This window comes from Ostrinia furnacalis, unplaced genomic scaffold (genome assembly GCF_004193835.3).
Source record: "Ostrinia furnacalis isolate ACB-3 unplaced genomic scaffold, ASM419383v2 OfSCF4162, whole genome shotgun sequence".
Classification (NCBI taxonomy): Eukaryota; Metazoa; Arthropoda; class Insecta; order Lepidoptera; family Crambidae; genus Ostrinia; species Ostrinia furnacalis.
Window position 1 is genome coordinate 481,560 of NW_021134401.1, and position 27,038 is coordinate 508,597.

Below are 27,038 nucleotides of genomic sequence, written 5' to 3' on the forward strand. Positions count from 1 at the left end.
CCATGAAATCTTAAATTATTGTAATTAATTTACAGAAAATTGTATGGTATGGTGGTAAATTTTCGAAAAAATTTCAAAAATCTTTGAATGCAGTTCTCTTTCTTTTCAAAAATGAAGGAATGTTTTCTTTGAGTAAAATTTTCTATCTACAGTATTAAGGGTACTTACCCTCCCGATGGCATTACAAAATTCAACCCTGTAGGTAGGTATAACTATATTATACTAGCTGACCTGGCGAACTTTGTTCCGCCTTAATGGCAATAAATAAGCAGACTTTTTTTACTTCGAACGGGATAAAAAGTATCCTATGTCCTTCTCCTGGCTCTAAACTACCTCCCTGACAATTTTCAGCTAAATCGGTTCAGCCGTTCTTGAGTTATAAGTGGAGTAACTAACACGACTAGTGTGAACATCATCTCGGTTACTTTCTCCTTCCCAAAATGTGCCCCAACAACCGGCGTGGGTCGCCCCGCCCATAGTTCGGACTTCGGTGTGCGGGCTAGCGCTTCAGCTTCGACTTGGAAAATTTTCCGCATAACATAGTGTACTTGCGCCCTAATACAATAAAAAAAAAACATTTTGTAGTTCCTGGAGCTAGTATTTAATACTAGCTCCGTATCATATACTTATTTGTAATTTGACTACTCACCACCAGAGTGCGCACTGCGTATTGTATTCTGTTACAATTACTCGCCACTAGATGGCAGTAAACAGTATTTATGGATGTTAGCCTTTTTTACAGGTATAAAACTAAAATACAATATCTTAAATATTTATTCCTTTACTGTTGCCACAAATTAAATTACTGTTTCAAATTAAAATATGCTCGATACTTATATTTTTTTTTAAGATTTATTACATAACATTAGGTACGTTTCCTTTGGAACTAGTGAATGACGTAATAAAAATACTTAACGTGGATTGGCTATTCTACTTTTCTTATTTTCATTGACCAATCACAGTGCTTAAATATTTTTTCTGTGGCATTGAAAACATACTGATTCATTGATAAAACGAGAATGTTCCACGGCGAGCACCATTTTCAGTGTGGCAAGAAAATCGGAGTGTGCCAGAAAAAAAAGTAAAAATTGTTCTTTCATGAAGTTGCGTCACCCACATGTTTGAAGTGAATTGAAGTCAAAAAATAAATTAAATAGTTGTTTTTACTGAAATAAAAATGTTGTGCGCGACGCGGGCTTTCGGCCGAAAGGCGTTGGAGTGTTCCGGCATCGGAACCGAGTATTACACACAAAGGAATTTCTCGACAATCCTCAAAAACGTAAGTCTCCATTTTATTTGTGAAAACGAATGAAAATCGTTTGTCACATGAGCGGAAAATGTCAAAGGCTTGAATTCCTCGTAGTTGCTTGCAGTATTATTGTAAATATCTATACATTTCTTACGAAAACCTCGCCGGTCTTTACCTCCCACATGGAAAATTAGTTTGACAATTTGTCAGAGAATTTTCAGAGTATTTCTCTAAATTTCAGACTGCTGCGCCAACAGTACCCATCTACCAACGGCATGCGCTTCAATACAGGAATAAGTAAGTAGAACATCTTAAGATTTGCATCAGAATTTCATCATAACCTAACTCTTTTGCTGGGTGACCTTTGAATGCGCTGTATTGTGTCGCACAAGTTTCACAAAATGCGCGTGAAATTTCTTTTCATATTTTGGCCTGTAACATGTCGATTTTGTTCTCTATGAGTTGATTGTGATCCCAAATGATTGGCCCCAAATGTTCTCCACTCAAATATCATTCATATTTCAGTTAATAGGTACATTCTACTGGACCTATCCTATACATAATTATCTAGTAACCTAGTGCCAAATTTTGTACCTATTAGTTTGGGTAACAGAGAAAATAACTAAATTAAGCATGAGCATCATCAACATTTTGAACTTGGTTATTTGAACCTGTCATTTATGACTCAAATGACAAAATAACTCATGTAATTATATGTGTATAGGTTAGAGTGGGAGACCTGATAAGGGAGATCTTAGTACAAGTCTTAGATTATAACAAAAAAGTAAGATAAGTACTGCACAAGCTACTTCGAAGTGTTCAATGGGAAAATTGTAGGATGTGTAGGAATAAAATTTACAAGTACCAACAGTAAGTGTGTGGACTTGCATACGCACAATAACTGTCTGGCTCAAAACATCTAATTTAAAAGAGTTCGTAAGGTAAAAATACATCCAGTGTGAGTAGGTATTTGCCATTAGAAATTCATGCATGAACGCTTGCTAATATGTTATGTTATACTAGTTTACTTTAACTTGTGCACCGTTGAGCGGTCTCCGTACCTATGTACTGTAGACCTTTGCGGTTGGTGCGACATTGGCGTAGAGTAGATTGTGTTCCAAGACGACATGTCTTGCGAACCTGATACTCATACTACATAAATATTATATTTACTAAATACTCGGGGTTCTGCATGCTTATAATTTAGTTAACTTTTAATGGTTGTTGTACAGTCAAATATGTGACATCGAAAGTAGGCAAAAAGTTCACGGTATGTCTTTTTTACATTTGGATTTTTTGGAAAAGGGTTTTTTTTCTCTTTGCTTTATCTGCAATCAGTCTCACGACTGAGCGGATGAGTTGTAGTGCCCTTTGCATGATAAGTGTCTTCTCCACTGAGAACACTACTTATTTATGTATTTCTACACTCTCCAGCGCAGACTCAGGATGTCATGCCTCTTTAGACGTTTGCTATAGCTTTATTGCAGCAGTTCCGAAGCCAAGCTCATTTGGAATAGGTTGTGCTGGAAACTTTCTGGCCACTTTGATGTCACAAACTGTTGGACGCTGCTGTACAAATCCTTAGGCTAGGGTAACATACAGTGTTAGCTAGTGAGTCAGTTGTTGTTTTTGCCAAGGGCAAAGAAATGTGACAAATAATGTTGTATCATGCATATTGCATAATTTAACACAATTACATATCATTCTCGTACATTAACACATTGTATAAGTTTTGTCACCTGATGTTAAACTTGGACACATTTTAGGCTTAACCACACCAACGCGTGCAGACCGCCATCGCCGCCGCGATCAAAGGCCAATGACAGGTCGCTCGACCCATGACAGTTCACGCGACCTGTCATTTCCTTATGATCGCGCCGTGATGCGATCCGCACGCGTTGGTGTGGTTGAAACATTAAAGGAGCACAGATGAAAGCAATGCTTTGCCTTGAATCTATTAGTATCTGCCGTACACTGACTGTCCTCATCATCATTTTGATACGTCACTAACGTCAAATTGATAATCAACCAGGTCCGATGGAGTCCGAGGAGCAGTCATTGGTATCGATTTGGGTACCACGAACTCGTGTGTCGCCGTCATGGAGGGAAAGACGCCGAAGGTAAGCATAGATCTATGTAACTTGCCAAATATACTAAATATCTGACACTTAGCACTTTTAATTTAATTTATTCGAAGATTTTGCTTTGGCTATTAAAAAACGGTTATTGTAAAACAACAGTTAGGCTGGGTTGCACCATCTTACTTTGACTGTAACAAACGTCAAAAATCTGACAAACTCAATACAAAAATCACCGGTTATCGTTATAGTTACAGTCAAAGTTTGGTGGTGCAACTCAGCCTTATTGTATTAACAATACAACCCGGTCGAGTTGTCAATAGTGACCGAGTTTCTTCCACTGCTTTTTCTCAGCATTGGCCCATTGAATGTCCCGAAGCAGTGGTAAGGTTAATAATTAATAATAATAATAATATTGGGACAAAATGAGTAAAAATAAAATGAGTTATGTGAGTTAACTACGCTTCTGGCAACCGTGACGTCACATCGACGCTCTAGTACGAAAGGGGCCAACTCAATGCGGGTGAGTGCGAGGGAGTGTCGCATTTCAGCGAGATGCGCAGTTAGCTCGATTGGGTTGTGATTGTGACTCCAACAATTTTGACCTAGATTTATTTTCCAAGAGTAGGGACAGAGTAAATACAAATGAGTAAGTCATCTTCATAGAAACGCACCGAGCGCGGTTTGTGAAATTTATAAAATTGAGCGTGGATTAGCGGGGAGTTTCGCCGAATTTTGTCAGTGTGTGCGTGCGCGCCGCATACGTATTGGCGCGCTCACATACAAACCGCGCTCGGTGCGTTTCTATGAAGATGACCTACTCATTTGTATTTACTCTGGAGTTAGTCTCTAAGGTTGTATTTTGTTCGCGCCGTCGATCAGCGCCCTCTGTGTAGAGGTGCGCTTTTGCAGCGGCGCGAGAGTGACGCGCGGTACCAGCTAGTCTTAGGCCGATGTCTATGGCTTTCCTAGAAACCGCGCTACATTCACTTTACTATGCCTTTTCAGTACTATAGATCTAAATTAACTAAGTCAGTGGCTGACTTAAAAAATAAGGAGGTATAGTTCTTGCAACTCACAAAAGCGAGTGAGCTTTACTTGTGTGTGTACGTGTACATACACATAACGATAGTGTAATGTCTATCAAAACTTTTCAAAAACGAACAGTAGCGAGCCACCACACATGTAAAGCTCACTCGCCTTCGTGAATTGCAACAACTATACCCTTTTATACGGTAGTGGGAATATAGTTCCCACCATATTTTGGACTTCATTCTCTTGCCTTATGGTCCAAAAACAATGAAGAATTTGGTTTCCCTAGGTGGTGGAAAACAGCGAAGGATCCCGCACCACGCCATCCCACGTGGCATTCACCAAAGACGGCGAGCGGCTTGTAGGCACCCCGGCCAAGCGACAGGCGGTGACCAACAGTGGGAATACGTTCTACGCGACCAAACGACTTATTGGCAGACGGTTCGATGACCCAGAAGTACAGAAGGATATGAAGAATCTGTCGTATAAGGTCGTCAGGGCGTCGAATGGAGATGCTTGGGTGCAAGGTTAGTACCCTTCCTTTTTAACCGACTTCAAAAAAAAGGATGAGGTTCTCAATTAGACTATATTTTTATTATTTTTTATTTTATAACAAGTCCTTATTGTCTTTATGATATCATATATTTTTTATAGCTTCAGCGGCAACTGAGTTCGCGTGGAATTCACTTTTTTATTGCGTTTTCTGGATAATTTTTTTCATTAAAGATTTCTTGGGTTTAATCGAGCAGAAAAATGATGGAATGCAAGGCTACATTTTCATTGCTACGTGTTAATAAGATTTCAGAAAGCTTTTTATTTTATAAAAAGCTTCTAACCTTGAAATCACAATAAGTTTTCAATAACTGAAAAATATGCGAATATCAGACCTCCAACCTGTAGAGCATTGGTTCCCAAACTTATTTGAGACGCGCCCCCTTTCGACCATACAAAAAATTCCACGCTCTCTCTACTCCAATCAAGATTATATTTTATTGGTCGTATCGAGCAGTCTGAAATGCATTCTCTCAGCGGTCGCAGGTTTCTTACAGATGGCCCCCACTTTGGGAATCAATGCTGTAGGTGTAGAAAATAATATTATACTCCAAAGACCAAAATTAATAAGAGAGGGTATTTAAAGTATTGTTCGCGCCGTCGATCAGCGCCCTCTGTGTAGAGGTGCGCTTTTGCAGCGGCGCGAGAGTGACGCGCGGTACCAGCTAGTCTTAGGCCGGTGTCTATGGCTTTCCTAGAAACCGCGCTACATTCACTTTACTGTCTTTCAGTAATATACAACGTGCTCCTTTTGTTTTCCGGAAATTTTAGGGGTATATTCTATAAATAAAAACTAGTTAAAGAGTCTTAGTTATGTGTTTCTAAAAGCATATTTTTGAAGATATTATTGTGGATTCTAGATTTAGAAGATACCTAGTTGATTTAGATTATAGTATCATCAATATAGTTTTTTTTTTTCAAAATTGTCACCTAGTCTTTTTGTGCAGACTTTTTATTGATTATTTCAGTGAAAAATTAAGTTTTTAAATAATTTCGTATGAAAAAATAAGTCGAAAATATTGTTGAATTTAACAAAAAATGTAATGCCATTCCATTCTTTGAAGTGGTCTTATTAAAACCCTAGAGTTCCAGGAAATCAAAAAGAGCACGTTGTAGATCTAACTTAACTTGGTTAGTGCCTGCGGTATGGGAGCGGCACGGGAGGGGTGCCATTGACATATTATGACGTGACAGAGTATACAAATCTGAAGTCTCGCTGACGTCTTACGTCAACAAAAACGCCAAAAGCTCCCATACCTCAGGCACTAAGGCCAGCAATACACGGACCGCTTGAAGCAGTCAGGGTCGACAGCTTCAAGCTGCGACTGCACAGTGAACTGCATAGTTCTATGGACGCACATACACGAACCGCTCGAGCAGTTGCAACTGATTCGATCGTGCGGTCAAGCAGTCGCCAGCCATACACTGACTGCTCGAGCTGTCGACAGCTCTCGTGCAGTTACCTCCGCCCACTTTCTTCATTCCACGGCGCGCGCGCTTGTGTTTTGTTGAGCAGTTAATACCAACTGCTCGAGCAGTTATCACTGGCAGCTTCAAGCTGTTGACTCTTGACTGCAAGAGCGGGCCGTGTATGTTGATCACTGACTAACTGGTCGAGCTGTCCGTGTATTGCCGGCCTAACTGATAGCTGATTAATTTTGCAAATAGTCTTTTAGCCCTCGCCCACGGCGACTTTTTGTAGCGCTGCTGTAGCGCGTTAGTAGCGCGTTGGCATCACTTCTGTAGTGCGTTGCAAATGCGACTAACGCGCGTTACTAGCGACTAAAGTCTGTTCGCCGAGAGTTGATAAAAAAATTTAAATATCAGAGGTTCTAAACTCATTATAAATTGCGGCCCGCTAATTATTTTTGTCGATATAATGAAAAAGTTGGTAGATTATTTGGCCTGGCCTTTTTTTTTTTGGCCTGGATTCTCGGCTCAGTTACAATTTAATTTTGGACTACCATTTATAAGAATGTTCTAAAAATACCAATTATCTACCAAAATTTACTAAACGATTTCGCACTACTAAATCATCGTTCTCTTTGCCTCAAATCTACCAAAAAAGTAGAAATTTACTAAAAGTGGTCACGCTGTGGCCGCCGCCGCCCGCCGGCCGGGGCGCTTGACGACAGCTGCGTGGCTCGTACCATGGTACTCAGTGCGCGTTGTGACAAACGACGCCCGCCATACAGAATGCGATAATTAAGCGACAGTCGCTATTGCAAGACATTTCATAATATTTATCAACTCTCGGCGAACAGACTTTATGTTTGTTAAAAGTCGCTGTGGGCGAGGGCTCTTACACGTCCCATTATTTATCACTGCTTCGGAGTTCGGTATAATAAAATATGCAGTGTGCATTTATTTAATTAGTTTTCTATACAATAAAATCTACCTATGCATTAAAAACCATCTGTCCATCAGGCAGCGACGGCAAAGTCTACTCCCCAAGCCAGATCGGAGCCTTCGTGCTGATCAAGATGAAGGAGACAGCCGAAGCTTATCTGAACACCACCGTGAAGAATGCCGTCATTACTGTACCTGCTTACTTCAATGACTCCCAGAGACAGGCCACTAAGGATGCCGGTAAGTTGTTGTTTTTCTTATTATAGACGTCCACTGGGCAGGCCTCTCACTAGGTGGACTGACGATCTGGTGAATGTCATGGGAACCTGGATGCGGGCAGTGCAGGACCAGTGGAAATCCTTGGAGCATTTGTCCAGCAGTCGACGTCATTTGGCTGAAACGAACGAACGAAGACGTCCACTGTTGGACAAAGGCCTTCCTCTAAAATTCCCCAGTGTATTGGAAACTTACTAGCTTCAACATTTTGTTGTTAAGTTACGTTCTTTTTCACCCAAAGGCATCTGTTGGACTACAAGGCCTACTCCTAAAGTCTCCGATACACTACTTGCTTCAAAGAGTGATGTAATTCGTCCCATTCGCATTTGGTCATGGACCTACAAAAAATGTTACAAAATTTTAACTAAATAAATCATTTGCGAATGGGACTTGCTTCTGCGTGCGTATTATGTACAAAAAAGCCATTGTGAAGTGATTTCAGATTCACATCACGCTTGAATTTGTTTTGGGGGACAGATCAATTAATTTTAGCCTCGTGATATGCGATTTTTTCCCATTCTCAATGTAATTCTATGTCGTTTAGGTCAAATCTCCGGTTTGAACGTGCTCCGCGTCATCAACGAACCCACCGCCGCCGCTCTCGCCTACGGAATGGACAAGACTGACGACAAAATGTAAGTTTTAAAGCTAAAAATATCTAGGGGCATAAAGGTGTATTCACATTGCTTCGGGGCGTGTGCGGGGCGTGCGACATTTTATTTTTTACTTTATTTATTAGGACAACCAATAAAACAACTACACATCACATGCATCTAAAAACTAGGAACTATACAACGAAGACTCGTGGCAGGAGGGGCTATATTACGTACTAGCTTTCCGCCCGCGGCTTCGCGCGCGTGGACTACATTATCTACATATTTTACGTAACCCTATTTTTTCCAAAATAAAATTTAGCCTATGTTACTCGTGGATAATGTAGCTTTCAAATGGTGAAAGAATTTTTAAAAACGTTCCAGTAGTTTTTGAGCCTATTCATTACAACCAAACAAACAAACAAAGTTTTCCTCTTTATAATATTAGTGTAGATTATAAAGAACGCTATGCCTGCCTCTGTGTGACGTCACCCATAACCAGTGTGAGTGCGAGAGAAAACGAGATATGCACTGTCATATTATTACACCGCCTGCCACGAGTATTTGCGCTTTCTATGATGGAGTGTAGGCCTAGTCAAGGTTGTCTTGTCCTCCTGCATTTGGAGGCTAAATGATCTGATGATGACGACTCATACCATTTATAAATTATCCATCATGCCATTGGGTATTGAATGTGATTGTGTTATTAATGACTAAAGAAGCTTAAATGGCAATGCCAGATTTTGCAGGGATAGTGGCGTCTTTTTTTTTCGCGCGGCCATCGACCAAACTTTGTTTTTTGATTACAAAATAGTGTAATAAACCAAACTTACTATGGCATGTATACCTCTAAACTCAGTCTGAAGTTCAGACTGAGTTACGAGCATTAGAAGTTTGATGATTTTTCATACTAGATTTGCTTTTGCGCGCAAGTTTTGTAAGAAATTGCATCAAAATATTGCGCTGATTCTGCTCCACACTGAAGTCTGAAGCCTTTAATGGATGGTATTGTTTGTTTACACATACAATATTACTATTTTGTAAGTTTGGTTTATTACACTATTTTGTAATCAAAAAACAAGGTTTGGTCGATGGCCGCGCGAAAAAAAAGACGCCAATTTCCGGCATTGTCTTTTGTATTAAAATGTTCTGATATACATTCGCTGTTAAACGCGCCGTCGATCAGCGCCCTCTGTGTAGAGGTCCGCTTTTGCAGCGGCGCGAGAGTGACGCGCGGTACCAGCTAGCCTTAGGCCGATGTCTATGGCTTTCCTAGAAACCGCGCTACATTTAATACACTAAAATATCAAACATTGTCAAAAGGCACCAGTCTCAGTTTAGTATATTGAGTTTTTGTCGTCATCGTCATCATTTCAGCCACAGGACGTCACTGCTGAACATAGGCCTCCCCAATGACTTCCACATCGCCCGGTTGGTAGCGGCCTGCATCCAGCGCCTTCCTGCTACCTTTATGAGCCTTTGTCCGCATGCCCCGCGTAGAAATATAAATACACCTTTATAAAGATCAATTTATGTCTTAAGCCTGGTCTGTGAGCACGTAGAATTTTGTCCGCGGCCGCCCGTCGCACAGTCGCAACAGCAATATAATTACGCGCGAGCGATAAGGATGGGTAGCTAGGGGTCATTGGACAAAATTCTACGTGCTCACGGACCGGGCTTTACATACAATCAATTTTAGTCTTTATTTTATAAATAACTAGCTGACCCGGCGAACTTTGTTCCGCCTTAATGGCAATAAATAACGGGATAAAAAGTATCCTATGTCCTTCTCCTCGCTCTAAACTACCTCCCTGACAATTTTCAGCTAAATCGGTTCAGCCGTTCTTGAGTTATAAGTGGAGTAACTAACACGACTTTCTTTTATATATATAGATAATGTTCAATTTTGGCCAACAGCATAGCCGTATACGACTTGGGAGGCGGTACCTTCGACATCTCGGTTCTGGAGATTCAAAAGGGCGTGTTCGAAGTCAAATCCACAAATGGAGACACACTGCTGGGCGGTGAAGACTTCGACAACGTTATAGTCAACTTTTTGGTTGACGAGTTCAAGAGAGACGTGAGTATTAATTATTTATTTACACAGGGTGTTAGGTAAATGGGTATATGAGCCGACGCCAGACCATGTTAACATGGGCACATAAATGGTATGGTGAAGTCAGAAAATTGATATCTTCATTTCAATTTTCATACAAATCGGATTTTATAAATTTTATTTTGTATGAAAATTAAAATGATGATATCAAATTTTTCACTTCACTATGTTCAGCAGTGGACGTCCCGTGGCTGAAATGATGATGATGATTATAAAATCATGTTACCAGTCTGGCTAGAACAATATGGGCTAAAGTCCGGTCGCTGAGCAGATAGAATTTCGTCCAATGACCCCAAGCTACAAGATATTGCTGTCGCGACTGCGACGGGCGGCCGCAATGAGTGTGCGAGCGCGAGCGATAAAGATGGGTAGCATGGGGTCATTGGACGAAATTCTATCTGCTCATCGACAGGACTTTAGTCTGGCTAGGCTATATTATTGTAAGTATTGTTCGCGCCGTCGATCAGCGCCCTCTGTGTAGAGGTGCGCTTTTGCAGCGGCGCGAGAGTGACGCGCGGTACCAGCTAGCCTTAGGCCGGTGTCTATGGCTTTCCTAGAAACCGCGCTACATTTATTTATACATTTCGATTAGTAAAGAATGAGTAGCTGACAACAGCAATCATGGTGTACTTTATGAGCCGACTCAATGCATTTTTTCGTAGATTTTGTATTGCAATAGAGACTTACGACATCACTGTTTCTTTAAAATGACTGTATTGAAGTAACATGACTGTCTTACATAGCATTCCCCCTAGACAACTAACACAAATGAGAGTTAAAATAGAAAGACACGGGTCTTAACGCGACATTTATTACTGAGTTACATTAAATTCTCACGGCTTGACGTTATAAATGTCATAAATGTCGCATTAAGACCCGTGTCTTTGCATTTTAGTTGAAGTGGAACCCCAAAGTTTAAAATCTTATAAATGAGAGTTTTATCCCTAAAATCGTAGCAGTTACCTGCTGACTAGCGAAATAAATCTGCAAATAAATATTACTTTGTCTAGCGCGTGTTTTCTACCATTGGTACTTTGTTCTCTTGGGCTTGTCTGCATCATCCTAAATCTTTTTTCAACCCTCACAGCAAGGCTTGGACATCCGCAAAGACGCGATGGCCATGCAGCGACTGAAGGAAGCGGCTGAGAAGGCCAAGATCGAACTCTCAGGCTCCCTGCAGACCGATATCAACCTGCCCTACCTGACTATGGACGCGTCGGGACCTAAGCATATGAACCTGAAGGTAAGATAACACACTTCTTCTCTATTAACCTTTTCAGCGCCACGTCAAATACAAAAGCCATCACTCTGACGCCACGCTTGATAAATTATGATATTAATATCCAATATCATTGCATTAATTATTATTCAGTTTACATAGTACTCAATTAGCCTATTACCAGAGTAAATACAAATGAGTAGGTCATTTTCATATAAACGCACGGGCGCGGTTTGTATGTGAGCGCGCCAACACGTATGCGGCGCGCACGCACACACTGACAAAATTTAGCGGGGATTAGCGTAGCCACAGAATAATAATAAGTACGTAGCGGGGAGTTGCTCCGAATTTTGTCAGTGTGTGCGTGCGCGGCGCATAAGTATATTGGCGCGCTCACATACAAACCGCGCTCGGTGCGTTTCTATGAAGATGACCGACTCATTTGCATTTACTCTGCTATTACTGACATAATTTTTAAGACGGATTAATCAGCCTGATGTACGCATGTATCCTTCATTGGCGTTGTGAAGGCTAAAGGTCCGGTCAAACCATAAAGTAAATATACCTAGAGGAATAGAGCAATAAAGGACTGAGTGAGCGAGATGTCACTAGCAGCAACACTGTGTGATAAATAGAGATTTTTTTTTATCCACAACGAGGAAGCTCTTGGCCTGTATCTCATGATGGTAAGTGACGATCAGGCCGAAGGTGGAAGCGAGCTTCACCCGGAATCCTCAACGGAGGAACTGGCTATCTTACCTCTAACTGCCGGAACACAACAATGCTGTTATCATTGTTAGATGATGATGTTAGATTGTTAGATGCGTGATGTGACATAACAGTACCGTTATTTGCAACTATTTGACAATTTGTTAGCACTTATTGGCACGCTGAAGAACTGTGATATTTTCAGAATTTAAGTGAGTGTAATCGTGGATGTTTATGAGAAATAGTGCTTCAGAAACGTGGCGACTGGTTTAGTGATTGACTTATTGTACAAAACAGTTAAATAATCCTGACACTAACACAAATGACATCACTGACATCCTAAAATCGGTTTCGTTTGACAGCTCGTGGTTTTTGCTCCATTTCAAAGCTAAGGAATATTAATTTTATGGGTAAAGACACACTTTCTCTCTACTAAAGCTAAAGGTTCGGCCAAACCAACGCGTGCAGCAAACAAAGCTATTAGACGATTATTTTTGCACCATAATTTTGATAATGTTCCTGTTATATTTGCAAGAACGTAAATTACGGTGCTATAGTAATGCAAAACGAAACCACTAATTATGTTTTCGATAACGTAATTGGTCAAACGCTTTTGTGACAGCTAAACCTTAGTCGACTATGCGTACTGTAAAAGAATATCCCTACTCTTTCCGTGGATGTCGTAAGAGGCGACTAACATCAGGCCATCGTAAGAAGTGTGGTCCAAATCTTTCATAATGACCTGAAACTAAATGACCTGCCAATGTAACACCTACCATTTGAAATTGCTTTGTTTTAATTCCATTGAAAATGAAATCAAATATTTATTTGCATCAAAATATGGTTTGTGTTACGAGTGGTTTCACCACAATAATCTAGTGGTGGCGGGGTTCGAACCCGCTTTCCTCAGATGTCGAGACGGCCAGTCCATACCGACACCGTTGGTCTATAATAACAAATAAACAAATCTTTATTTCATACTTATTTCACTGTTTTAAACACTAGGCTAATCTAAAGAGGTTCTTCTGATTAATTTCGTTGTGGATCCAATGATAGTTTAACATTTCCCTGGGACAAACTTTACCTTCACTGGTTAAGTTTTTATTGGTAGTCAAGCTTTAGATCCTGGCTACACAGGAGTTGCAGCGGTGGTAACGAGAGGTGGGAATAATCTCGTTTAATCTTACGATATAAAACAGTGTGCTTAGTTCGAGTTTGCATTAAACGCTAGCGAGTATGTCAAAAAATCTATGGAGATTATACATTCATACGTTTTAATATCATTTTTACCTAAATTTGTATTATATTCTTATTTATAATTATTTTTCTCCTACAGATGACCCGCTCCAAACTGGAGTCTCTAGTAGGGGACCTCATCAAGCGCACAGTGGCGCCGTGCCAGCGCGCACTGCAAGACGCCGAGGTGCAGAGGACTGACATCGGAGAAGTGCTGCTAGTCGGTGGCATGACTAGGATGCCCAAGGTTAGTGGGAAATAATTTCCCGATTAGAAAATGACGCAAAAACCCGACAGATTAGCAAGCTAGTGACAGCAGAACTGACAGCAGGGTCGGGGACATGACTTGGATGCGCTAGGTTGGTGGGAAATAATTTCCTGATTATCAAACTAAGGCAATGGGCAGGGCACTGATGGGGCAGCAAGTTTCTGGAGTGGAGGCTACGTGTAAGCGCAGCGTAAAGACGTCCACCCACAAGCTGGAACGACCACATAAAGGTACTGGTTGCAGACCGCTATCAACCGGTAAATCTGGAAATCATTGGATTTTTTGGTAGTTACTAAAAACAAGAAATAAAGTTCAACATATAGTGGGAAGTATATTCCCACTTACAAAAGGTAAAGGCACCAGCACAAGTCGCGCGCAGTCCAGTGACTACGCGGGCGAGTCTTCGGACGGGTGCCAGAGCAGCGCAGACATATTCCCCGGCTGTGCTTTATGCGCTTTCGGGTTATCATCTAGCGCACATTTACTTTTCATATTCATGCAACTTGTATAAAGCCCGGTCTGTGAGCACGTACAATTTTGTCCAATGACCCCAAGTTACCCATCCTTATCGCTCGCGCATAATTATATTGCTGTCGCGACTGTACGACGTGCGCCCGCAGTGAGTGTGCGAGCGCGACAGCAATATATGGATGGGTAGCTTGGGGTCATTGGACAAAATTCTACGTGCTCGCAGACCAGACTATAGATCGTTTCATCCTCGAAGACGAGCCCCACCATTCTTCCGCGAATGTTTGAGTGTTATCGGTACACGCTAAATGATCCATGAGTGCACACGCACACTACAATAATGCCTTACGGATTGCTCGGATCAAACTCCCCGCACCCCGCGCGACCGAGACCAAAAATTGGTGGGGCGCGTCCGAGTGGATGAAACTATTTACACCTCCTGTGTCGTGCTAATTTATTGACATTCTGTATGTTTAGTGTGGTAATAGGGTCCAATTTCTCGAAATTCGATTCATATTTTCCAAGTTATTGGCTCGTAGTTTTTTTTTGTGTTCTTATACCCATTTTATTTACACTATATTATGATCAATTCGCGAACTCAATTGACTGAAAAAAACGATAAGGATATTTACGTCGTGGGATTTACTATAAAAACATGTTACTTTGCTCCTTTTTCGCTTTGTATAAAATAAATGTTTCCAAATTCCAGCACGAAGTTGCACTATTAATCAAGTCTGCACCTACTTATAGTCACATTTTCTCACAGGTCCAATCGACAGTCCAAGAGATATTCGGCCGCGCGCCATCTCGCGCGGTTAACCCTGACGAAGCGGTCGCCGTAGGCGCAGCCGTCCAAGGCGGAGTACTAGCCGGTGACGTCACGGACATCCTGCTGCTGGACGTGACGCCGCTGTCGCTCGGCATCGAGACCCTGGGCGGAGTGTTCACGAAGCTGATCACCAGGAACACCACCATCCCCACCAAGAAGAGCCAGGTCTTCTCCACCGGTGAGTCTTACAGGTGTGATGTCAAACGTCAGCGAGACTTCCAGGGAGTTTGTTCTACAGGTGTCATAAACTAACACACGGCCGTGTGGTGACGGCAGAGTAGAATACATTTATACATTTGTCACCAACCCCTACTCTTCCCGCGGGTGTCGTAAGAGGCGACTTAGGGACTACACATCAAACAGAGAACGGGCAGCAGCGCTCTCTGACAAACATAAATCTTTTAAACTGCGATCTCCAACCCGCCTGCCAAGCGTGGGGATTATGGCAAAACCCTCTACTATAGTGGAGGAGGCTCATAGTCCAGCAGTGGACTGTAAAGGGCTGTTGATGATGTGTCATAAACTACAGGTCTACTGCATGACTGAGTCAGTGCCTTAGGTAGGGGAGCGACATGGGAGAGTTTTTGTGACGTCAAACGTCAGCGAGACAAATGTCTCCATCGGTGAGTCTATAGGTTCTTGTGCCTGCTACGTAGTAACTAGGATGCTATGAAGCAACATCTGAAAGTAGCTTTGTCGCTGGGTATCGAACTCCCAGGAGTTACAGGAGCCCTAGAGCCCTAGGGCTCCGTCTCACGGCGTCACCAGCTTCTAGTGTCTGCTATGTAATTTAGTAACTAGGTTAGTATAGAAAGCACCATCTAGAGTAGCTTTGTCACTGGGTATCGAGCGCTCCTGTGACTCCTATTAAGAGCCCTAGAGCCTTAGGGCTCCGTCTCGCACCGTTAAACCGTACGAAGCTGTCAGTAAGTTACTCCGAAGTTACCCATGTTGCCATCCCTCTCACGCATTCGAGACGCCAGCCCGAGCGACAGTGACAGACAGAGCCGGAGCCGCAGGGCGGAGTGCCGGCCGGTGACGTCACGGACATCCTGCTGCTGGACGTGACGCCGCTGTCGCTCGGCATCGAGACCCTGGGCGGAGTGTTCACGAAGCTGATCACCAGGAACACCACCATCCCCACCAAGAAGAGCCAGGTCTTCTCCACCGGTGAGTCTTACAGATGGTTGTGCCTCTAGATTCTTCTGGATATTAAGGAGTTTGAAGGTGTGATGTCAAACGTCTGCGAGACTTCCAGGACGTTTTCTTTACTGGTGAGTGTCATAAACTACAGGTCTGGCGTTTGACTGAGTCGGCGCCTCAGGTAGGGGTGTTTTTGTGACGTCATAGGTCAGCGAGACAAAAATGTCTTCACCGGTGAGTCTAATAGCTTCTAGTGCCTGCCATGTAGATTAGTAACTTTAGGATGCTATGAGAAGTACCATCCAGGAAGTAGCTTTGTCGCTGGGTATCGAGCTCCAGTGACTTCTACCTGGAGTCACTGGAGCCCTAGAGCCCTAGGGCTCCGTCTCACGGCGTTTACCCTGACGAGGCTAGCTTCTAGTGCCTGCTACGTAGTTTAGGTCTAGGGTGCTATGAAAAGTACTCTGAAAGTTGTCGCTAGGTATCGAGCTCATAGGACACTTCTTAGGGCTCCATCTAGCGCCGTCAACCTAGACGAAGCAGTGGCAGTAGACGCCGTGGTCCAGCGAGGTTACTCCGAAAGACACCCTAAGGTTCGCATGCTGCCATCCCTCTCACATAAGAGAGAAGAGCGTCCGAAGTTTCCCATGTTGCCATCCCTCTCACGCGAACAAGATGGTAGCACGAGCGACAGTGACAGACAGAGCCGGAGCCGCAGGGCGGAGTGCCGGCCGGTGACGTCACGGACATCCTGCTGCTGGACGTGACGCCGCTGTCGCTCGGCATCGAGACCCTGGGCGGAGTGTTCACGAAGCTGATCACCAGGAACACCACCATCCCCACCAAGAAGAGCCAGGTCTTCTCCACCGGTGAGTCTCATAGATGGTTGTGTTTCTAGATTCTTCTGGATATTAAGGAGTTTGAAGATGTGATGTCAAACGTCAGCGAGACTTCGAGGAAGTTTTCTCTACTGGTGAGTGTCATAAACTACAGGTTACTGCTTGACTGAGTCACGCCTGAGGTAGGGGTGTTTTTGTGACGTCATAGGTCAGCGAGACAAAAATGTCTCCACCGGTGAGTCTATAGCTTCTAGTGCCTGCTATGTAGTATAGTTTAGTCTAGGTTACTATGAGAAGTACCATCCAGAAAGTAGCTTTGTCGTTGGGTATCAAGCGCTCTGGTGTCCTTACTAGGAGCCCTAGAGCCCTAGGGCTCCGTCTCACGGCGTTTACCCTGACGAGGCTAGCTTCTAGTGCCTGCTGCGTAGTTTAGGTCTAGGATGATATGAAAAGTACTCTGAAAGTTGTCGCTAGGTATCGAGCTCATATGACACTTCTTAGGGCTCTATCTAGCGCTCTCAACGTAGACGAAGCAGTAGTAGTAGACGCCGTGGTCCAGCAAGGTTACTCCGAAAGACACCCTAAGGTTCACCACGTTGCCATCTCTCTCACGCAAGAGAGAAAAGCGTCCGAAGTTTCCCATGTTGCCATCCCTCTCACACCAACGAGATGGTAGCACGAGCGACAGTGACAGACAGAGCCGGAGCCGCAGGGCGGAGTGCCGGCCGGTGACGTCACGGACATCCTGCTGCTGGACGTGACGCCGCTGTCGCTCGGCATCGAGACCCTGGGCGGAGTGTTCACGAAGCTGATCACCAGGAACACCACCATCCCCACCAAGAAGAGCCAGGTCTTCTCCACCGGTGAGTGTTTTAAACTATAGGGCTGGCGCTTGACTGAGTCGGCGCCCGTGGTATGGGAGCGGCAATGGAGAGTGTTTTTGTGACGTCAAACGTCAGCGAGACAAACATGTCCACAACCAGGTGAGTCTATAGACTTATTCCTAGCCTTTATTGCTTGGCTGCTATGTGTAAAGATGAACTACACTGAACCGTCCCACCCGTGACATTGACAGAGGGGGGCCACCGTCAATACCGGATCGCTGGTTCCGATTTTTGCCACGTTGGAAAACACTGAAATGTCATTTGCAGGAGGGCGTTGCCATCAATGCCGGTTATTGTTTCCGATCTTTACCATTTGACGTTTAAAAATTTTACAACTTAAGTAGGTAACTCAAGGCTATGAAGAGTACCATCCAGAAAGTAGCTTTGTCTATGGATATCGAGCTCCTGTGTCTCCTACTAGGAGCGCTACACACCTATAGCTTAGACTTGATTGCCTACTTAATGCAGCTAGCAAATTAAGATGTTCACAGGTGAGTATGTAGACTACTTCTAGCCTTTAATGCATGCTATGTAGTTTAGTAAATCTAGGTTGTTGGTGCGGTGCCTTAGACGTTTTTGCAGGACGTCTGTCGTGGAAACGCGCACTCTAACTTTGTCATTTTTATTCTAACGCACTTGTCATATTAACTATACTTGTGCGGTTCTGCAAAAAGAAGACTGACGTGCGATTCAAAACTTCTTATTTGAAAGAGTCCTTAGTCACTACAAAGTCAGTAACCTCCTAACCCTGTATTTTCTTTCACAGCCGCCGACGGCCAGACCCAAGTCGAAATCAAAGTACACCAAGGCGAGCGTGAGATGGCGCTAGACAACAAACTGCTCGGCCAGTTCTCTCTGGTGGGAATCCCGCCCGCTCCCAGAGGAGTGCCCCAGATTGAGGTCACGTTCGACATTGATGCCAACGGAATCGTACACGTATCGGCGAGAGACAAGGGCACCGGCAAGGAGCAACAGAGTGAGTTTCTAGTTTAATTTTGTAGCATAAAGATATAAAGATCGATTTTTTATCGATTATTAATCGAGTGATTAGACTATTATTGGGAATAATCGGTGGTGTGCTCAGTGGTGATTCGATTATGTATCGATTATTCATCGACTTTGTATCGATATGTCATCGATTGTGTGTATCGATTTTTGGACGATGTTCTATCGATTCGATCCATAGTGTATCCATTATTACAATCGATTTTGTGTCGATTAGTAAATCGTTAATCGATTATGTATCGATTACAATCAATCGTGTGTATCGATTGCTGATTCGATGATGGTAATGGGGACTAAAGTAAATCGATTTGTGTGTATCGATTAGATCGATCGATTATTTCATATCGATTTTGTGTCGATAGTGACTCGATAATTTTAATCGATTGTGACACCGGACCAGCAGTGATGTCTTTTGTCGACTACTACAATCGACTTAGTATCGTTACTAGTCGGTTTTTAGACGGTCGTTTATGAACTATTCATAGATTATTAATCGATTAGAATCGATTGGGTATCTTCTTATAAATCGATGTCTCGTTTATTGATCGAGTGTGTCTCGATTGTTGATGGGAGAACTAGAATCGATTGTAATCGATACGTAAGTCCCGAGCGCGAGATGGCGGTAGACAACAAGCTGCTCGGCCAGTTCTCTCTGGTGGGAATCCCGCCCGCGCCCCGAGGAGTGCCCCAGATTGAGGTCACGTTCGACATTGATGCCAACGGAATCGTACACGTATCGGCGAGAGACAAGGGCACCGGCAAGGAGCAACAGAGTGAGTTTCTAGTTTAGTTTTGTAGGGTAAAGATCGATTTTGTATATTATTAATCGAGTGATTAGACTATTATTGGGAATAATCGGTGGTGTGCTCAGTGGTGATTCGATTATGTATCGATTATTCATCGGACTTAGTATCGATATGCCATCCAAGGGCACCGGCAAGGAACAACAGAGTGAGTTTCTATGTTACTCGATTATTTATCGGTTTTTTGGCGATTTTATATCAATTATTAATGGTATCTTTATCATCATTGATAATTATCGCTTATTCATCGATTTTGTGTCGATTACACATCGTTTTTGTGTTGATAGTGACTCGATAATTCTAATCGATTGTGACACGGTTGTTTATGAACTATTCATCGATTCTGTAACGATTATTAATCGATTAGAATCGATTGGGAATCTTCTAGTAATCGATGTCTCGTTTATTGATCGAGTGTGTCTCGATTGTTGATCGATGGTAGAAAGGAGAACTAGAATCGATTGTAATCGATACGTAAGTCCCGAGCGCGAGATGGCGGTAGACAACAAGCTGCTCGGACAATTCTCTCTGGTGGGAATCCCGCCCGCGCCCCGAGGAGTGCCCCAGATTGAGGTCACGTTCGACATTGATGCCAACGGAATCGTACACGTATCGGCGAGAGACAAGGGCACGGGCAAGGAGCAACAGAGTGAGTTTCTAGTTTAATTTTGTAGCATAAAGATATAAAGATCGATTTTGTATCGATTATTAATCGAGTGATTAGACTATTATTGGGAATAATCGGTGGTGTGCTCAGTGGTGATTCGATTATGTATCGATTATTCATCGACTTTGTATCGATATGTCATCGATTGTGTGTATCGATTTTTGGACAATGTTCTATCGATTCGATCCATAGTGTATCCATTATTACAATCGATTTTGTGTAGATTAGTAAATCGTTAATCGATTATGTATCGATTACAATCAATCGTGTGTATCGATTGCTGATTCGATGATGGTAATGGGGACTGGAGTAAATCGATTTGTGTGTATCGATTACATACTAAGATTAAGTCTTAAAGCTAGTCATGAATCGATTGTAATCGATACGTAAGTCCCGAGCGCGAGATGGCGGTAGACAACAAGCTGCTCGGCCAGTTCTCTCTGGTGGGAATCCCGCCCGCGCCCCGAGGAGTGCCCCAGATTGAGGTCACGTTCGACATTGATGCCAACGGAATCGTACACGTATCGGCGAGAGACAAGGGCACCGGCAAGGAACAACAGAGTGAGTTTCTAGTTTAGTTGTGTAGCTTAAAGATCGATTTTGTATCGAATTATTAATCGATTAGACTATTATTGCGAATAATCGGTGGTGTGCTCAGTGGTGATTCGATTGTGTATCGATTATTCATCGACTTTGTATCGATATGCCATCCAAGGGCACCGGCAAGGAACAACAGAGTGAGTTTCTGTGTTACTCGATTATTCATCGGTTTTTTAGCGATTTTATATCGATTATTAATGGTATATTTATCATCAATGATAATTATCGATTACACATCGATTTTGTGTCGATTACAGATCGATTTTGTGTCGATAGTGACTCGATAATTTTAATCGATTGTGACACCGGACCAGCAGTGATGTCTTTTATCGACTATTACAACCGATTTATTATCGTTACTAGTTTTTTAAACGGTCGTTTATAAACTATTCATAGATTCTGTAACGATTATTAATCGATTAGAATCTATTGGGTATCTTCTAGTAATCGATGTCTCGTTTATTGATCGAGTGTGTCTCGATTGTAATCGATACGTAAGTCCCGAGCGCGAGATGGCGGTAGACAACAAGCTGCTCGGCCAGTTCTCTCTGGTGGGAATCCCGCCCGCGCCCCGAGGAGTGCCCCAGATTGAGGTCACGTTCGACATTGATGCCAACGGAATCGTACACGTATCGGCGAGAGACAAGGGCACCGGCAAGGAGCAACAGAGTGAGTTTCTATTGATGTTACTCGATTATTCATCGGTTTTGTATCGATTTAGGTAATTTATTCATGAGTATCAATTATTAAACGGATAATCGATTATAAGATTGTTAATCGATTAACAAAATCAAGTCTTAAAGCTAGTCATGAATCGATTGTAATCGATAATATGTAAGTTCCAAGCGCGTTGATTGTCAAGTACTTAATTATTTATAGCTTACTAGTTGTGTATCGATGGAGGGTGTGTGTATTAATCGATTGTGTATATGGTTTGTTACAATCGATTTAGTAATCCAGAGTGTATCGATTTATTACTCGTCGCGTATCCCTCTGGTGAATCAGTCGTACTGCAATGGAGACTTAAGGTTGAGTTGCACCACCTTAAGAACCCAGCCTTAAGAACTTACAACCACCGCTCAAAACCGCCGAGTGGGACCCATCACAACCGCGCCCGCTGCGGTTCAACCGATCGAGCATCAAACGAGCAACCGCATCAAAACGCATCAACCGAGCGGTTGCTACCGCGTCGTGAGTTGTGCATAAGTATCTGCATTCTACAGAAGCTGCGGGCCCGCAACCGCCGCGGGCGCGGGTGAAAATCGCGCCATGAGTTCTTAGCCGTAATATCCTGATAATTATGATATTTCTATACTAACCTCAACATATTTTCCACAGTCGTGATCCAATCATCGGGCGGTCTATCCAAGGACGAAATCGAGAACATGGTGAAGGCCGCGGAGCAGTTCGCAGCGGCCGACAAGAGCCGCCGCGAGCGCGTGGAGGCCGCCAACCAGGCCGAGGGCGTGCTGCACGACACCGAGACCAAGATGGACGAGTACAAGAGCCAGCTGCCGCAGGAGGAGGTTAGTACGAGTTTGTGATAAGAGATGGCGCTGTTGTACAAGTTAGTGTGGTCTAGAGACGCTAGATGGCGATGTTTTGTAGCCAGGCGACGTCTGAACGCGCGATGCTGCTTCTAGACGCATCTGAGTGCGCTTTAGTGACAATAGATGGCGCTATAATATAGCAGCGCGGTCGCGTTGAGCAGCGCAAGTAAGAGCGCTGTAAAGACGCTAGATGGCGCTGTTTGATAGTTACGCGACGTGTGAGCGCGCGATGCTGTTTCGAGACCAAGAGCGCTCTAGCGCTGTCAGTACAAGTTAGTACACTCTGGTGACGATAGGTGGCGCTGTTTCGTAGCCACTCGACGCGTAAGCGCGCAATGCAGCAACAAGAGCAAGCTAGTGTGCTTTAGCGACGATGGATGGCGTTGTTTTGTACCCACGTGACCTGTGAACTCGCGATGCTGCTACGAGACCAAGTGAGTACGCTCTAGGGCACTGTACTGTAGCGGCACATGCGACAAGTTACGTACCAACGATTACAAGTTAGTGCGTTCCAGAGACAATAGATGGAGCTGTTCTATAGCGACGCGAAAACAGTATGAGACTACGAGTTAGTGTAATTCAGCGATGACAGTTGGCGCTGGCGCTGTGTGCGCAGTAGAATCGCGTAGGTTTTTAGATTGAAAGTTGTTTATTCGTAAAACGCATGAAGCTATCGCCTTCAAATGCACACGTTCTTAGCCTGCCGGGCAGCAAGCGCGGGAGGTAAAGCCGCGTGCTATAGTATAGCTGTCGTTTCTTTGCCCGCGGCGTGCTATTGTCGCAGGGAAAGTATATGACACCAACATTTATAAATTAACATAATTATATGTATGGTTATTTTTACATTACGTCACACAACGCCACGTAGGGACGTCATGAGCCCCTACTGGAGACATATTTTTCACTTCTTCAAAATAATGAAAGTTTAAAGATATACTATAGGCGCCAAAGTTCCAAAGAAAAGGCCTGCGACGTCAAGGAGTGCTAGCATTTAGTTACGTCACTAATTTAACTTCGTAATTACTTGTTTGATTGACAAATAAAAAAATACGTGCCCAATATTTTTTTATATTATAATTGACGGATTAAAATTTATTTAGGAAACTAGCCTATTAAATTAAGAATGGTTATTATGTTTTCTGCCATAGGACGTCCACTGCTGAACATAGGCCTCCCCCAATGCTTTCTATTTTGATCGATTTGTAGAGGCCTGCGTCCAAGCAGTGGACGTCCTATGGCTGAAATGATGATTATGTTTCTAATCCGCCATTTTGTCTCCAGTGCGACAAACTGCGCGTAGAAATCGCGGCGCTGCGCGAGCTTCTAGCCAAGAAAGACACCGCCGACCCCGAAGAGATCCGAACCGCCACCGGACAGCTGCAGCAGGCTAGCTTGAAGCTGTTCGAGCAGGCGTACAAGAAGGTATGTAATGATGGAGGTGTTTAATGTAAGGGACATTGACAAGGTGTACAGATGACCTCATAAAGGTAGCAGGAAGGCGCTGAATGCAAGGTACCATCCGGCCAATCTGGAAATCATTGGGGGAGGCCTATGTTCAGCAATGAACGTCCTGTGGCCGAATTGATGATGATGATGATAATGAATAATACAGTTTTGGCTTGTGTGATCACCAAAAGTGGTCAAACAAAAATCTAAAAAATGATTGTATGGAAAACACAAAAGCCAAATACTTAGACGAGTTGCACCACCTAACTTTGACCGTAAATATGAAAACTGGTGTTTTTTGTATGGAGTTTGACAGATTTTTGACGTTTGTCAAAGTTAAAGTAAGATGGTGCTACCCAGCCTAAAAATTAAATATGTCACACAGCTGTAATATAAAGTCACACCTACACTATTTTAAGAACTTAAGAACCTTCTATTTTTTTATTCGAGTAATAGTGCTTGCAATGTAAAATTCAATGGCACTTTTTGTCACCTAGCTTGCACAATTTTGAGCCAGTCCACCTTTTCCCTCGGTGCATTGGTCAAGCAATTGTGCTATAACATCGCGGAGTCACGTTATCATCCGATAGGCCTCACCCATAGACTATTGGACGATTTATGCCTCCTACATTTTGTACAATTTTCTCTATGGTCACTCAATATTCGAATAAGTTTATCGTTTCACTTTCAATCGTATGAAAAAGCTATGGTTTTATAATAATAGCTCTTTTAAGGTTTTGTAATTTAGAGTGAAAAAGGAAGTTTAAGTCTGTCTCTTGTACTCAAGGACCACTCCCACTCTTCCCGAGGGGAGTGTGGCCAAATCTTATCTTCCCTTACGCCTCTAGATATAGACTGTAGGGCAGGCTAAAGACTTGACGATGGCCATTGAAATACTTTGGTCTACTATCAGTAGGTATGTAGGCCTTTTTCAGATTACAATTGGACGTACACACGGCCACACTGTTAACTATCCATTTCCGTTTTTGCTCTCGCTCTAATCAAATGGTGATTCTTTGCGATAGAACGAGATGTCATGACTGGCAATGGGCAGTTAACACTGTTGCCGATAGTACATCCATGAAAAAGACCAACCCAATTTGAGTGAAGTTGTGTGTTGGATCCTTACCATGGATGGAAATACGTCCAATTAATGTCCTGAATTTAGCTTACCCTGCCGTAACTTTTCGGAAATATCGACTTGTGATAAAAAAAAATAATAATAACATCTTCCACAGATGGCCGCTGAACGCGAGGGACAGGGCCAACAGCAACAGACTGAGCAGAAGGAACAGGAGAAGAAAGAAGATAAGAACTAAGCGGAACACGCTGTGCGGTCGAGTGTCGAATGTCGCGGGGTAGTTGTAACTGAGTACCAGTGAGGTCTGTAACTGATTACACTTTGTAGCAACTGATTACATTTTTGTAGCAACTGATTGCATTTTTGTAAAAACTAATTAGACTTTGTAGCAACTGATTACATTTTTTGTAAAAACTAATTACATTCTGTTTTCGTTGATTCAGCAGCGGCTATGTTGTTTTAGAGTTTTGAATGTGTAAGTTATGCTACAGGGCATTTAATTAATTTACTGAAACTAATTACACTTTGTAAAAACCTTTTGTAGCAACTAATTACACTCTGCTTTCGTTTATTCAGCAGCTGTCATGTTGTTTTAGGGCTGATTTTTCAATCGTCGTTATCCGATATACAACGTGTCCCAAAATTCAAGGAATAGCCGGCGCCGCAGGGTGGACATAGTCATGACTGCTTTAGAAAAAATAAGAAAAAAAATCTATCTCAATTATTTTTTAAGTTACACAATAAATTATGAAATTCGTCGAAAATTGACACCCCTTATGATATTTTACATTACCACGACTACAATTTTTCAAATACTTCAGTTTTTTTGTTTGTATCGGCAACTTAAGTAGTGCTGCTGTCCACCCCAATTCTTAAAACCCTCAGATCCTTGCAATTTTTACACAAAAGTTAATCAAAATATGATATTTCCTTAAAACTTTGAACGATTTTTACTTACACTCCACTTTGACTCGTCGTTTTGTAAAAAAACAGTATGAACACTACTGCGGCAAGTTTTTTATAAAGTTGACGCAACTATCCAAGATTCCGAAATGGTATAATACTATAAGAAAACTAGTCGCAAAAAAGTTATGCGTACCATTTTTACAAGCATTTCGCTTGTAAGTTAGTATGAGATAAATCTTGCAACTGAATTTAAAACTAGTTCTCCTTAACCAATTGAGCTGAAATTTGGTATACTTGTGTAAGTACGATGACAATGCAATATTATGGTACCACTGAGCTGGATGGAGTATGGAGGTGGCCATAGGAACTCTTAACGAAACGGCGGAATTACATCTAGTTTGGGTTCGTTGGACTTGTCTTTTCGAGCACTTTAGTGCTAGACGATGTTCAGGGTCCTGATGATGAAGTCAAGAGGTGGCAGGAGCTGGCCATAGGAACTCCTAAACGAAACGGTGGAAGCTTATCGACTTTGGGTTCGTTCGACATGACACAAACGTCATGCCGAGAAGCTGGTTTTCAGCGGGAACCAATGCGTGATGAGGGTTGCGCGCCCTTCTGGTCGAGATCTGTGGCCGAGACGGATTAATCAGATAGTGTCAGACAGGTTATAGGCAAGCTACAATCTGGTGACACAGTGAGCCAGGTCAGTCTACAGGCCATAAGGGCGCGCAACAGGGGGCGTGGTAGTCGATAAAAATTATGAAATTCAAAAGAAACAATAATACATTCCTTTTTTTCTTTTCAATTTTCGGCTGGTTGTCATTGTCTACCTACAATCTTCAACAAGCGCTATTTTCCGCCAAACGTAGCCATGAGAAATAATAAAAAAAAAAAAAAAAAAAAAATTAAAAAAAAAATGAAATTATGAGCTCTATTTTTACTAGGAATAAAGTCGAATTCACGATGTCTGTGAGTACTAAATAGATCTACTAGCAGCGTGTGATGGCAGCACCACTGAACTGGCAAACTTGACAGATTCAAAATAAGCTCATTTATACTCTGAATAAAGTCGAATTTACGTCGGTAAGTTAGGTCTCCCGGCAAACGAGGTGTTAACGAAGTAAGTGACCTGTGGCATGTG

At 42.8% G+C, this 27,038-nt stretch overlaps 2 protein-coding genes across 2 annotated transcripts in view; one reads left to right on the top strand and one right to left on the bottom strand.

Annotated features, from left to right (window-relative positions):
* The window catches only part of LOC114358989 (Leucine zipper like transcription regulator 1), a 51,323-nt gene that overhangs the window by 19,125 nt on the left and 5,160 nt on the right, over window positions 1-27,038 (bottom strand). The window lies entirely within an intron of this gene.
* Hsc70-5 (Heat shock protein 70 cognate 5) lies at window positions 1,072-25,629 on the top strand. Its single transcript, XM_028313208.1, has 14 exons — window positions 1,072-1,279; window positions 1,491-1,546; window positions 3,282-3,369; window positions 4,649-4,886; window positions 7,339-7,500; window positions 8,081-8,171; window positions 10,047-10,209; window positions 11,333-11,488; window positions 13,509-13,655; window positions 14,911-15,151; window positions 18,606-18,815; window positions 22,253-22,440; window positions 23,746-23,886; window positions 25,149-25,629. The coding sequence occupies exons 1-14, from the start codon at window positions 1,178-1,180 to the stop codon at window positions 25,227-25,229; spliced, it is 2,064 nt and encodes a 687-aa protein (XP_028169009.1). The 5' UTR covers window positions 1,072-1,177; the 3' UTR covers window positions 25,230-25,629.

Bases quoted from the DNA above. Each gene is read 5' to 3' on its own strand.
- Hsc70-5 (XM_028313208.1), top strand. From the start codon at position 1,178: ATGTTGTGCGCGACGCGGGCTTTCGGCCGAAAGGCGTTGGAGTGTTCC. The intron at 15,152-18,605 runs GTGAGTCTTACA...TTTCTTTCACAG, and splicing joins GAGCCAGGTCTTCTCCACCG to CCGCCGACGGCCAGACCCAA. The intron at 22,441-23,745 runs GTTAGTACGAGT...TTTTGTCTCCAG, and splicing joins GCCAGCTGCCGCAGGAGGAG to TGCGACAAACTGCGCGTAGA.